Here is a 13,522-nt window from a genome sequence, read left to right as displayed (position 1 = left end):
TGGCTTTATAAAATAGCTGGGATGTTGCTCATTTAGAGCTGAGTCAAATGTCTAGCTAGAACCAATATTGTAGTATTTGAACTATGTTTAACATAGACATACAAACTAATCTAGACCATGTCCTTACATAAATCATAATAGATCTTAAGAAGATGTTGTCCTCTTAAATTGGGGACAACATTTACACTTTGCAACAACAAGCATTTCTGAAAACCAAACCCAAGGATAAGCTTTTACACTACTGCTTACAGAACCTAGTGAAAACTGAGATTTTTTTTTAAATATAGACTGGAGTCCAAACACTAAGATACAACACACCAAAAATCAAACTGCTTTCATTGCTTTCTGAGTGAACAGTAACAACAGAAAGAACAAATGAGAAGCATGCATACTGACAAGTAAACTCTGTTTTTTAAATTCTTTGTTAATAGTGTAGTTTGGGATTTTCAAAGAGTTAGGTACCCAAATCTAATTGATTTCACTAGGGTATGGACACTGCCTTCTCTTTGTCCCCATTAAACATCACAGTGAAGGATCCTATATTCAACAAATACAAGAGTTATTAGTAACAAAGATAAAGGAGTTTGATTTTTTTTAATCAACAGTGGGTGAGATTTTCAAAAATTTAAAGTCACACAGGACTTGAAGTCCCATTGACTTGCAATGGGATTTAGCTACCTTGAAAACTAGTGCCCAGAATCTCTCGAAAACATCCTTATGACAAAGATACATGTGCATTTTTTCATCCTTGGAAGAAATTAAAACTTTTACAGATGCTACAATGATGGCCACAATAGAAAAACTTAAGCTAGAGTGTTTTATTTTCAAGCTGCATTCTCCCTATTGACTTCAGCACAAATTCTGACTCTGTGGGTAGATATTACACTATTTCATATTTGTAAAAGATCTTTCTCTCACGTTCCCTGAGGCATTTCACTTGTACACACAGTATTCCTGAAATGCAGTAACCTGCAAGTTCACATGCAAGGAAGGGCGATTTTCAAAAACACAGGAACAAATCCAATTGTGACAAGTATCTTGGGTCTTTAATACTTGCACAGAGCAGGTGAGAACTCTGTTTAAGGTCCCACATGGAAAGGTTTCATTTTAGGCACTAAGTCAAAAATACTGGATAAATGAGCAGAAACAATATCTAATATGGAGCTCGTTCTAGTTTGCCTGACTTTCTGAGTTCACTTACATGCCTTCTGGAAATTAGACACAGACAATGGAGTTGCACCTGCTTTCACCAGGCCTGTACATGGCCCTCTGTGTGCTGTAAGGCAGATAGATACTGTGCTTGTATATATGGCTTGCTATAAAAGAGTGAACTGACAGATACAAGTTGCAGACCTAGAGACCCCCTAAATATTTGTGGATGGGGTTTTTTTTAAACCAAGTTTCCACCTGTGATGCCAAATGCTATACATCTTATTTTTAACAGCAGGAAACAATTTTCTTGAACAAGTTATAGGCTGGGACTGGGATTTCCAGTTGAAGCTCATCCAAATGCAGTGAGAGGATAGCTATATAATATTCAGAGTTTGGCCAGGTATGTGTGTACAGCTTACTGCTCCCAACTGTGAGAAATTTCATGTCCTCAAATTTCAGTTCTCAATTTGATTTTTATTTATGCCTCATTATTTAAAGAATGTAATATCATTTATAGATATCCTACTGCTTTGCGCTTTACTTCACCCTAATGTTCTTGGCCAACATACATGGGAATCTCCACCCCATAATATTTCCAAAGATATCAATCTTAGGGGAAAGCAGCTCTCACACTTACACTTTTTCCTACATAATAGTCTGTTATGCAACACTACTCTGTTCCCAGAATTACTGCATAATTAGTTAAATGATTGCAGCAACTTCAAAATGAGAAACAGCAGAGCAGAAGTTATGGCATAAATCTACAAAGGAGCTGTTCCAGAGTGCAGACAATCAGCATTAATGGAAAGCCACTGCACAGCAAAACAGCAGAAATCCAACATCTCCAACTTCAACAATACCGATTTCCTCAATAGTCATAAGATTTCCTTGTGCTCTCATATGATTTCATATTTCCTATTTCCATCTAAGAATGTATGGATATTAAAAGATATTAAAATTCTATACTGATATCAAATTATATAGATAAATTCTATATTGATATCAAAACAACACTTCCAACTAGACTTCTACAGCAGCGGTCTCCAAACTTTTTTGATCGCACACCCCTATCAGTAAAAAATTTTTGAGCATGCACCCCCAATATACGTATATTTATCGAAATAGAAATAGAAGTTCTAGTATTTTCTTCCCGCACCCCAGTGGATTGATTTGCGCACCCCACTTTGGAGACCACTGTTCTACAATATCTCCTGTCAGATAGAAGATCTCAAAGCTCTTTGTACAACATTGTCAGTTAAGCAACACAACAACATTTCCTTAGTGAAATAGGGATTCTCTCTACGTGGCAAATGGTAAAACTGAAATAGCTGCATCATCTCTTTTTTTAAGTTACATTTTTGTCTCATTTTAAATAGCATGTCCATTAATTAGCTTAAATGTAATTTTGCATGAATGCATTTGGGTTTGTGCATTTCTGCAACTAAATAAGTCAGGAGTCTTTTCTAGGCATTTTCCAAACACAAAACACTTACACACCAATAATTAATTCTTTATAACGTGAATTAAAATTTTAACATCAATATAAAGATCTACATCTAGAGACCACTTTTCCCATCACTGAAATGCAGCCAGTTTTGATGGACACAGCACTGAGTATCATTGGGCACATCTACACGTATCGCTATGGCGATGTTGTTACTCCACCCTACGCAGCTCATGGTGATTTTTAGCAGCTATTTCTCCGTAGTGGTGTGCTATACCCAGGAAGCGTGTCGCTACGGCAAAGTAGCTGCTGGTCACATGTAGACTCACGCACACACCTATGCCGCCACAATGCGTTGCTACGGCGATGTAGTGTCACATGTAGATTTGCCCATTGTTAGATCAGGATGTGAAGAATAACTTGCACATTTTCATTTGCTGAGGAATTTAGACAGCACGTAACATAATTGCACTGTTTAAACACAGCCATTTCATCAGGGTTAACACTCCGACTTCTACAAAAATTGCCATGATTTTTTTACACGCACAAATGATCAGGACCTTCGTGTTAGGTCTCGGGCAAAAGACAGTGTTGCTGAAGACAATGTGAGGGCGTTAATTCAATACTGCGCAGGGAAGAGTGCCTGCTAGTAAACCACCAAAGCCATCTCATGACGCTTCCACATTTGAGCTCCCTTGGAGTTTTTCCATCAAAGCACTGCCCTGGCCTGACATTAATAAGCTTATAAAGAGTTCACAGCTACCATGTTATATGGCTGTAATTAAGTGTTTAAAACAAATTGCTCAACAACAAATCATGTCTACAAGCTCCATCAGCAAAATTGCTGCTTTCCAAGATAAAAGATGTATTTGCATGGAAGCAGCTAATGCCATCTGGCTAGAAGAACAGGTATCTACTACCTGTTAGAGAAAAGCATTCACTATATTTACAAGTGCCCCATTTTCCAGTATGTTTCATGGCTTCATCAGTATAACTACTAATTAGTATATTTTCAGACTGGCTCTTTGTTCTTTCCCTCAGATCCTGAGTTAATATGTGCTTACAAGCACATCTGGAGTCTTATACAAAATTAACATTAAAAAAGCAGCACTGATAATACAGAAAATACAGTAAAATCAGAACAACTTACCCACTAGTAACTTCACATCTCTGACAGTGAAATCCGGGTCAGGCATTCTATAATTAGCAATACAAAGAAAAGGAATGTGAATGCTGTCCAAATAAAAGAGGGACCAAATTTTCACATGGATAAAACAGAAATAAGTTTATAGTGCTATTTCTCCACATTTTACAAAACATGGCTATTAGCAGCAAGGATCAAGTAGTTTTTCTGAACAGCATGGACAGCTTTTTTCTGGCAGGACAGAGAATATTATAAAGGCATATTATTCACTATTTTGATGCTATATGGCATAGCTGTTTAGCACAAGGGCAAAATGTCTCTACTCGGAATGATTAGGGAGCATGTGCTGGCACCCTGCTAGTAGCAGTTGCATGTGGACAGGTTTTCTGACAAACTCAAAACTTTGGTTTACTTCTACTGCATCTGCCAGCTCAGCATCTCAGAGGTCTTGACAAACAAGAAGCTTCAAAATACCCCCATAAGGTAAATTATCTAGTCTTTCCCCCATGCATATACATATAAACTTAGGCATAAAGAGGTAAAGTGACCTGTACAATGCCACATCACACATTGTCAGATTCAGAGCTGAGAATGAAACCATCCCAAGTGCTCTCCTACAGACGCTACACTGAAATTCTTTCTACAATAGAGAACAACCCAACTGTACCGTGGTGGAGCAACATAAGTGTCTCGGACCTGAATTCAGTTGAGCCCAACTCTGCATCAGATATTTCCAGTCTCTAAGCTAAAAGGTGGTGCAATTGTTCCCTGGTGCTGACACTGCTATTTATAACATTCTTTTTAATAGAGATCATGTTTTAGGTTTTAAATGCAAGTAAGTAGCAGCTGAGAGCATCAAGAAGGAGAATTTGAAGCACAAGCCATTCAGAGCCTTGCGGAGATCTTGTGGATTGACATCATTAACATTTGGGACAGAGCAAACAGGGCAACTTAAAAGTCAGGAAAGAAAAACAAACAAAAGACAGAGACAGGAGATCTCTATCTTAGTTACTGCACATTAATGACAAGGTTGAGAACTCTGTTTGTACAGTACTTTGAAGATGCAGTAATTAAAGATCTAAAGGTGGAGAAAAACCTCAGAAGTAAGTAAAAAGCCAGAGGACCTGGTTAAAAACCTAGTAAAGGGAAGCAATAGCAGAAGCCTTAGAAATGTTCTCAGAGAAAAGACAGGACATTCAGTTAGGCACCTCAAATACTTATACGTTAATGCAAGAGGCATGGGGAAGAAACGGGAAGAATTTGAAGTCCTAGTACAAATAAAGAATGATCGTGCAATTGGGCGTATGGAGATGTGGTGAGATACTTCACATGCCTGAAATACAGGCATGGGTGGTAACTTGTTCAGGAAGGACAGGCAGGGAATAGGAGGAGGCATTGCCCTATATATAAAGGCAATGTACCCGTGCTCTGAGGTGCAGGATGAAGTAGAAAGTAGGCCTCCAGGTAAAGGTGAGAGAGGAAAGCAGCAGGAGAGTGTCACAGTGGGTGTCTGCTGCAGGCCACCAAACCAAAAGAAACAGCTTTCGAACATACAATCACGGGAGCATCTAAATGTTCACATCTGCCTAAAGAAAACAACTGCTGGTAAAAGAGGTCAGGACTTGTGCTTCCTGCTTCTGACCACTAGGAATAACAACGGCTCGCCATGGCTGGGTATACGAAATGGAAAACCACAGAAGCAATGTTTAACATTGACTTTCATTTTTAATCATCTCTCCATCAGTTACCACGCTTCCTGCAACTTCAGAGCCTTACTTTACACAGCAACAGAAGAGCTACATGTTGTAGATCTGTCGGTGACAGGCATGCAAGCTATTTAACATCAGGCAACTAGAAGTACACAGCTCCAATTACTACTAAGTATCAGATCAATCTCAAATGCTCTTATACTAGTGCTAAATATATTGCCTGTTACATATATTTATATAGCACATTTCATCCTAAATTGCTTGGTCTACTACAGAGAGGGCTCCCTTCCACCAAAGTGCTCTAAACGGAGCTGGAGACTGCAATGCTACACAAGAGTTTGGGACAGGGATTGAAGCCTGCAGCCTGGTTTGCAGCTGCTGAAAGAATCTGTGTCAACAGAATGCAATTACTTAAGTGTGAATAGGGTGAAAACACTGGAGCTGAAATGTTTTCTCTAATCCTGTCAAAGTATTTTGGAAATAAAAAAATGAGCCTGATGATAGCACTGACTATTATGAAGGTAGCTTAACACTTCCTGTTAAAAGAACATACTTTCAGTTATGTATTGCTTAGCCAAACTTTAACCATTTGGGCTGAAATGTCCCCTGATGGATGTCTGCCTCAATCTTAATTTTTTTGGAAAAGTTCAGGCAAGACAGTTCAGCCATTTGTAACAATTAAGCAGGGAAAATACAGACATCTTTTTAGATTTTTTTTTTTTTTTTTTTTTTTTTAGAGAAAATAAATAATTTTTTTTTTGCAAAAATCATGGTGGTTTAATAAAAGCTATCACCGCATATCACCATGAGCCCTGACTGCTGGGTAAATATGGCATTTTACTCTTGTAATAATGCTGATCTTGAGAAGAACTGGCATACTCATGCTTTGGAAGAGGGACTTAAAATTGGGCAAGTTGGGAGCTTTTGTGTCAGATACGCCTCTTGCCATATCCATGAAAACCTACCAAAAAATGCCCATGTTACAAAACTTTGAAAAATGCCAGTTTGTAAGTGCTCAGCAGGAACTTCTTAGATTTCACAAGCTAAATCTTCCAAGATCCAGTCTATCCCAGCAGTAAGCTGCAGGTCCTTCTGCCAGACGTTAAAGCAAAGAGCCTGTCACACCGCCCTTCCTGCCAGGCTCTGGCAGTTTGGAAGACAAAACTACTCAATTTGAATGCAGAAGAGACAACAGATCAACCTGGGGAAGGGAGCAGAAAGGGGCAGGGCCCAGGAAGCGGGGGAATGAGAAGAGGAATCTGTGCCCATTAGAAAACACTTTTCTCCAGTGTCTGGAATGCAACCCAGGATTCCTGAGCCTTCCCACTCCTCTGCTCTCAAATACCTGTGAAACCCAAAGGAAGTGTCCCATCCTTCTCCAGTGGTGCGGGAGGGAGGACCACGGACTACTCCCATCAGTGACTCAAGTAGCTCAAGGGCAGACAAAGGTATGATGGCACTAAACATTTCCAACCCTACTGAGTGATGATAACCTACAGGAGTTTCAGTAAGATGACAAACAATGGCATTTCTGGTTTTCCCCATTTGTTCTTAAAAAATAAAATACTGCAAAACACTTCGGACATTATATAAAAAATAGTATGAAAAATGATTAAGGTTGCAAAACTAAGCACTTAAAAGCTGTGCCACCTTCATTTAGGCTTCCTGTGCATATCTAACCATTATGATACATCTGGAATTACATGATTATATGGTATTTTTAATTTGGTTTTAATGTATGAGATAGATAGATATATATAGATAGATAGATATATACATATATACATAGTATATACATATTTAATGTATGATATGCAATATATATACTGCATACCAGCTACTCTGACCTTCTCAGGCTATTAATTCCATCTGCTGGATTAAGCTGTACACACGATATGGTTCATTTTGTAAGGGGGGGGGAACAATACAGGATCAGTTAGCCAAGTACATTCCCACTAGAATAGAGGAAAGATATCAGCAGTTGGGTAAGGGACAAAGAAACTGGCTAGTCAAGTCTGGGGGCTGGAGACTATTTTAAGCTCATCAGGGCAAACTCAAGTATCCATTCTCTTCCCCTTTAATGAACATTAGAGTGTGATTAGAGTCAGTAAAGTGACTGTAAAACTGTTACTATGGAGCTCCATATTTATTCTCTCCCAGTCTCTTCAGAATCCAGTTTACAATTCAAAAGCCCTTTTCTCTAACCATCAGCTCTCCAAACTCCACCTGGGAACTGAAAATCAAGAGGCATTTTTTTATTCCCCTTATATCTTCACCTGTCATAGAGATTCTGCACTGTAACCAACTTGACAGCTGTATTTATGCTGTGTGAGGCAGATGAAAATGTAATTTACTCTTTTACAGTGTGACTGCCTGGTTTCTCAGCATTAACAGAACTAGAGGACAAAATATCCATAAGAAAACATAACTGAGAAACCCAGGAGTATAATCTTATACAAAACAGACATTAAAAACAGTAAAGTAGTAAAATGAAGCACAGTACTTCAAAAGTACTCAAAAGTTTAAGGACAACAAAAAATTGCTTGCACAACCTTCCCTGAGCTTTATACTGCTTGTGCTTGAGGAGTCACTTTTAATATAATCATCATACAATATCAGGATTTTTCCATTTTTGTACCACTTTAGAAACACTACACAGAACTTTTTACACACAAAAAATAAAATAAGTAGCATCTCAAAGTTATCAGAGACTTTTTCATTTTAATACCAAGGTTTTATAAGTAAACATTTCCCCAAAAATGTCAAAAGGCCCTTCCCCATCCCATGAATTATCTGCCTGACACATTGAGTCCTTGCCTTCTAGGTACTAAAACCTCTTAAAAAGTGGTTGCAGGTAGTCTTTTTTTTCCAATCAGAAAACAATATATTATGAATCAACTATTTCTCAAAACTTAATCCTTTTTGTCCTGAGATTTCAAACAAAACCAACCCCATACAAATAGTAATTCTGAATTCTATTATAAATAATTAAATATTGGTTTCTAAAAAAATACCATTATAATGGAAAATTTGAAGCTTCCTTAACTGTAGCTATCACAGTGTCCCCCACACATCATTCAGAACATAACTTAGAAGTTGCATGGCAAGTCAGACACAAATATTGTCATTAGATGGTTCAAAACCAGGGTTCTGGTTTCTGGCTTTGTCACTGACTTGCTCTGTGACTGTACAACTGCCCCAAATGCAACTTTCCCAGCCTCAGTTTGCTCATTTGTAAACGAAGTATAATCACCCTTACCCCCCTCTTGAGCATGCTATCCATAATACATTTTGAGACCACATGCAGGTATTAGGATTATTTCATAAAACATTGAATCAAAACTAGGATTTAGTTGCAACTTACTTAATTCCAAGTCCATCTTTACTTCTGAAAATAAGGGGAATCCTGAGAGCTTCTCTTTGCACATACTCAAAAGTGAAATCTGATTTAAATACACAAAAAGAATTAAAATTACATTTTTGCTTCATATCAGAGATTGTCAAGATTCTCCATTTTTCTGTATTCAGCAAAGAAAACTTACTGTAACTTATACAGAACTGTAAAGAGAGGCAAAATTTTAGGTCACAAGCAGAAACTGGGTGACAAACAATAGTCTGCAGCTGTTCTCTATTTTCCTTATTTACAGACGCACATAAAGTAGAAAGCGGTGCTTGTTAATGGGAGTCTGAGGTTGAAATGTCTGGGTTATGAAATGCTGCATAACTGTTATAGGAGATTGATCTAAATTACTATTAGTGTCGTTGGTGGTAGCTGTGTTGGTCTAAGGACAAAGCGAGACAAAGTTCTGCCTGAAGAAGGGTATTTGTGCCTGAAAGCTTGCAAAGAACAATTTTTCCAACTATTTAGTTGGTCTACTAAAAGATATCGCATCTACCCAAAGAACCTTGTCTGCCTATTAAGCAATGTGGCATGGACTGAGCTACATATTTCTGTTTCTACTGAACTTTAGAGCAGTACATTGTAAGACCCTGATCCTGCAAACAGCTGGGCACATATTTGATTGACACTAGTCTGAGTAAGTTCAATGAACTGAACAGGTCCATAATGTGCAGGCAGGACAGAAGCCTATAGGTGAAAATCTTGTGACCTCAGGCATGGCTGAGTTAGTGAGATGAGGGTAGAAATCTTGATTTAAAGGAGAGTACATATTTATTGACCAAATAACTAGAAAATAGAACAAAGATTTGTTGTCTGAATAATAAAGCATAATTATTTCATTTTAAGGATGAAAATGAATTGGCCCTTTATGCTGATTTTAACATTCAGTGGTCTGAATCATGCGTCATGGATGAAACAATTTTTTTTTCCTGTTTCGGGTAGTAGGAAAAAGTGATAAGCATTCACTTGGGTGGGTAAAGTCTTCACAAGTTTCACAGTCGATTTATATTCTGCCTCCAGAAATGCAAAATTTAATCTTGAAGTAGCCAGAGAGTATGTCCAGAGGTCTGTAATCCTCCTCTTTAAAGGAAAAGTGAAGTCTGGATAGCTGGACAGCATCCCCTCAGGGTTATTTGTATGCTACAAATATTAACAGCACTTTAAACTAAATAAACACTCAATACTATGCTTGTTTGTCTATACATTTCTACTGTCAACTGATCAAATAAGTAATTATCTAAAATACAACCTTCCTGGGACACTGCATGAAAAAGTTCATCCCCAGGTTTATACAAATCATGTTCCTCTGACACCCAAACTACAGTGGGGTGTTGGAAATTCATGATAAACTCGTATTCCCACTCATGTTTTTATCTATTTCTATAACTTTCCCCGTTGTTACAAAAAGTGTGGATAAAGGATCCTTGCTTAGTGCTGCTAAACAAATAGCCCATGTAGCTGATTATTATTTTACTAACCCTTTAAAAATATCATTTCTTTTTCCATCGCACAGAATTTACCTTCCACAATCAATATTTAAATGAGAGGCAACATAAGGAATAGTTCCCTATTAGCAAAAATCATTACGGTTTATTATGTAAATGCCTTACAACTTAAAAAAGTCCTTTAAGTATTTTATTTAACTGAATCAATAAATATCCACTGGATAAGCGTATCCTCCATTCAAGACACAAAGTCAGGAATCAGGTGGAGGGTGTCCAGGAGAAGTAGATCCACTGCATATTAGGCTAGGGAATAAATAGCTATGGTGGGCTGTGTCCAAGCCAAAAATCACACTGCAGCCTTGCAGCACCTCTGAAGAAAACTTCCAGCCCACATTCCTGGCCGGAGATCAAAGTACTGCTCCCATTGAAAATAGAAACAAGGAAATAGAAGATTTTAAAAAAAAAAAAAAAAAAAAATCAACCGGTTCCATGTGTTCCAATATCTTGATATTTCTAGTCTTGCTCTCACCAGCACAGTAGGCAAATTTAGTATTTTTGATTAAGTTCAATTCATCTTTTGATTTTACAGAAAATTAAACCAGTGGTAAAAATGAAAACAGACCTTCTCTTTATAAAGGCCCAACAAAGCATTAAAATCCCTTGTGGGGCTGAACAAAGCAGACATAGACCAAAACAAAGTAACAAAAGACACTCATTTATTTTCAAGTTCCCTAGAAGGGAGAAAGCTACAAAAGGTTTGCAAAGCTGCTGAGCAAGGGAAATAGCGGAAGGGTTAGCTAGCAGCAATGGGAAGGAGCAAAGAATTTGGAAATGATGGTAGAAGGCAATCCCTGAAAAATTACCCAGCATTTTAAAAGCAAGGACCAGGTGTCAGCATCTTGTGTTGGGACAGGAGGAAGCTATTTCCCCCTCCCTTCCAGGAAAAAACCTGGCTCTATATACAACAGTTGATATCCCTGGCCACATTAGGAGTTAAAAATGTCCACCAAGACTGAGCTTTGGGGAAAAAAAAATAATTAATTAATTAAATGCCTGACTCAGTCATTCTTGACCTCTGGTGTGGACTGCACACGACAGCTAGCGGCTGCCCATTTCTGAGGGCTGGTGCGGACTAGATCGTCCGTGGGCAAGGCCACAGGGTCTGCACATAAGTAGCTGGGATTTGGTGTCAGGTTCAGTGACTCCGCACCCCATGAAGATGACTTGAGAAGCTGCCACCCCTACATCTGCTCCAAGGGGCAAACTATGCCTATCCATTGCCCTTGCGGGAGAGCAACCCCTGCATGGGCTGCTCTCCCTATCGAGTACCTATCTAGCCGTGTAGGTCGCAAGCCAATCTACGAGGTTTGGGGCAGGCGGAATTTAATAACACGACCCAGCTGTTAGGTCTACAGCCTGGCGTTGCATCCTTAGCAGCTGACAAACAAGATGCAAAGGGCCCTCGGTTGAATAGGGGGCGGAGGGGCAGCGGGAAACACCAGCAGGCGAAGTGGGGGCTGGGCTTTCCCGCAGCAACTCCACCAACCTGATCCCTGGAAACACAAGGGAAGCGAGCCGGGGTCAGGCTGGCAGCCACCGAGGCTTCCCTGCAAGCCGCATCCGCACCCCTGATGCCAACGCCAGAAGGGGCACGTCCCTGCACAGGGGACGTGGAAACGGGTCCAGCCAGGACAGCCCGTGCCCGCGCACACCCGTGTGCGTGTGCTGTTTCCTGGCGAGGGCCCAGTGTGCAACACCCATCCCCCCCAACCCCTCCCCTGCTGCTCGGCCTGGATTCGTCACCGGATCCCCTGGAAGGGGGGATGCAGGCGGGAAATACGAAACAAGCCACAAACTCCGCACGTGGAGACGCCACCAGCTCCGCTCCTCCGCAGCAACCGCGGCCAGGAGCCGCCCCCCACCCCCGCGCCAGCCCCGCATTTACCTTTCCCTTCCATGGCATGCACGAAATCCCCATGATACATTTTACTCCTTAACTTCTCCTCCAAATTAAAACTCCTGATGCTGACAATCTCCTCCACGTCCGAGAGGTCCTCGTTCTCATCGTACCTCCTCCTGCCAATAGAGCGCTGCAAGAGAAATCAGAAACAAGGCGCTGTACGAGGGGGGATGCGGGCATGCAACCCCCACCCAGGTAGGACCGCTGCCCCTGCGCCCCCTTCCCCGGGGACACGGGACCGACCCGAGACAACAGGTGCTTGGCTGCGGGCAAACGCTGCATGTCTCTTTACTCTTTAAACGCGAAATGTGCGCGTCCATCCCCGCCTGCTTCCCCTGTGCAACGCCGGGAGGGGCAGGGAGGGAAGAAGGAGCCCTGCATAGCTCTGATGCTCTTTGCCATTCAATCGCCCTGCCATCACCCCCCACCCCACCCCCTGCAAGCAGGCAATGCAGCCTGCACCCCGCAGCCTTTCCACCCTCCAACTGTTTCCATAGTCACACCGGAAGCCGCGATTTAAAAACAAATTGCATTATGTAACGCCGGGATTGATGGGCTTCCCCCCACCCCAGTGCTCCGATCCACGCTATGCCAGCGCCGGCAGAGCCTGCGCACTTCGCCAGGGAAAAGTGCGGGGGTCCCGGGCAAGGGCCGGGGCGAGTGCGCTGCACGGAGGGGTGTGCGAGGAGTAGGCCCGGGGAAGCAGCAGCGAGGCCGGGCTGCTGCCGCCGCCCTCCCCGGAGCCCCGGTGCGAGCCGGCGGGGACCCCGGGCACGACCCCCGCGCTCCGCACGCCCAGGGACAAAGCTGGGCTCTCTGTGCACACACTGCAAACCCGCGATCCCGGCAGCCAGCCCTGCACAACCCCCACCCCCGGACCAGCACAATCCCTCACCGGCAGGGAAAAAAATAAGTCTCGTCCCACCCTCTCCTTCCCCTCGGTTCAAATCCACCCCCTTCCCGAGTGTCTACGCCGATCTCTTGCAAACTTAAGGCGCTCGGCTGCCTACATTTCACATGCATTCCTCCCTCTACAAGCAATTAAGCACAAGCAAATGAAAAAAGGTACAAATAGGAAATAGACAGAAGCCGGCTACACACCAATCTTCTTCCAGAGTCTTTCTCTGCCTCCATTTTTTTGGAGAGTTTCATCACTTAATTGTCAACAGTTCCTGTCCTGCATGTTTTGGCCCCCATGGGGAGGAGGGCAAGCACAAGCCATCCAGGTCTCTCTAAAGTTTTGCCATTTTGCACCAGCACTTTTTTTT

The 13,522-nt window shown here is 41.5% G+C and overlaps 1 protein-coding gene across 7 annotated transcripts in view; it reads right to left on the bottom strand.

Annotated features, from left to right (window-relative positions):
• Positions 1–13,507, bottom strand: part of KDM2B (lysine demethylase 2B) — a 159,157-nt gene extending 145,650 nt beyond the window's left edge. For 3 of the 7 annotated variants that reach the window (XR_002095619.1, XM_019507295.1, XM_019507297.1), the window contains exons 1-4: positions 13,356–13,506; positions 12,240–12,384; positions 8,814–8,892; positions 3,747–3,793 (exon numbers count right to left, since the gene is read on the bottom strand). Coding sequence is in view for 6 of the 7 variants with exons in the window: in XM_019507295.1 (XP_019362840.1) it covers positions 3,747–3,793; positions 8,814–8,892; positions 12,240–12,384; positions 13,356–13,406 (322 nt within the window). In the remaining variant the exon portion in view is untranslated. Of the gene's footprint in view, positions 1–3,746; positions 3,794–8,813; positions 8,893–12,239; positions 12,385–12,497; positions 12,783–13,355 lie in introns of those variants that run through there. The other 4 variants (XM_019507293.1, XM_019507296.1, XM_019507299.1 and 1 more) reach the window with 2 other exon arrangements.
• Positions 13,508–13,522: the final 15 nt, after the last annotated feature.

The sequence above is a fragment of the Gavialis gangeticus genome, unplaced genomic scaffold (genome assembly GCF_001723915.1).
Source record: "Gavialis gangeticus isolate Ggan-Ray unplaced genomic scaffold, GavGan_comp1, whole genome shotgun sequence".
NCBI classification, from domain to species: Eukaryota; Metazoa; Chordata; order Crocodylia; family Gavialidae; genus Gavialis; species Gavialis gangeticus.
Note: the sequence above shows the minus strand (reverse complement) of the source record. Positions and strands in the feature narration are given on the sequence as shown.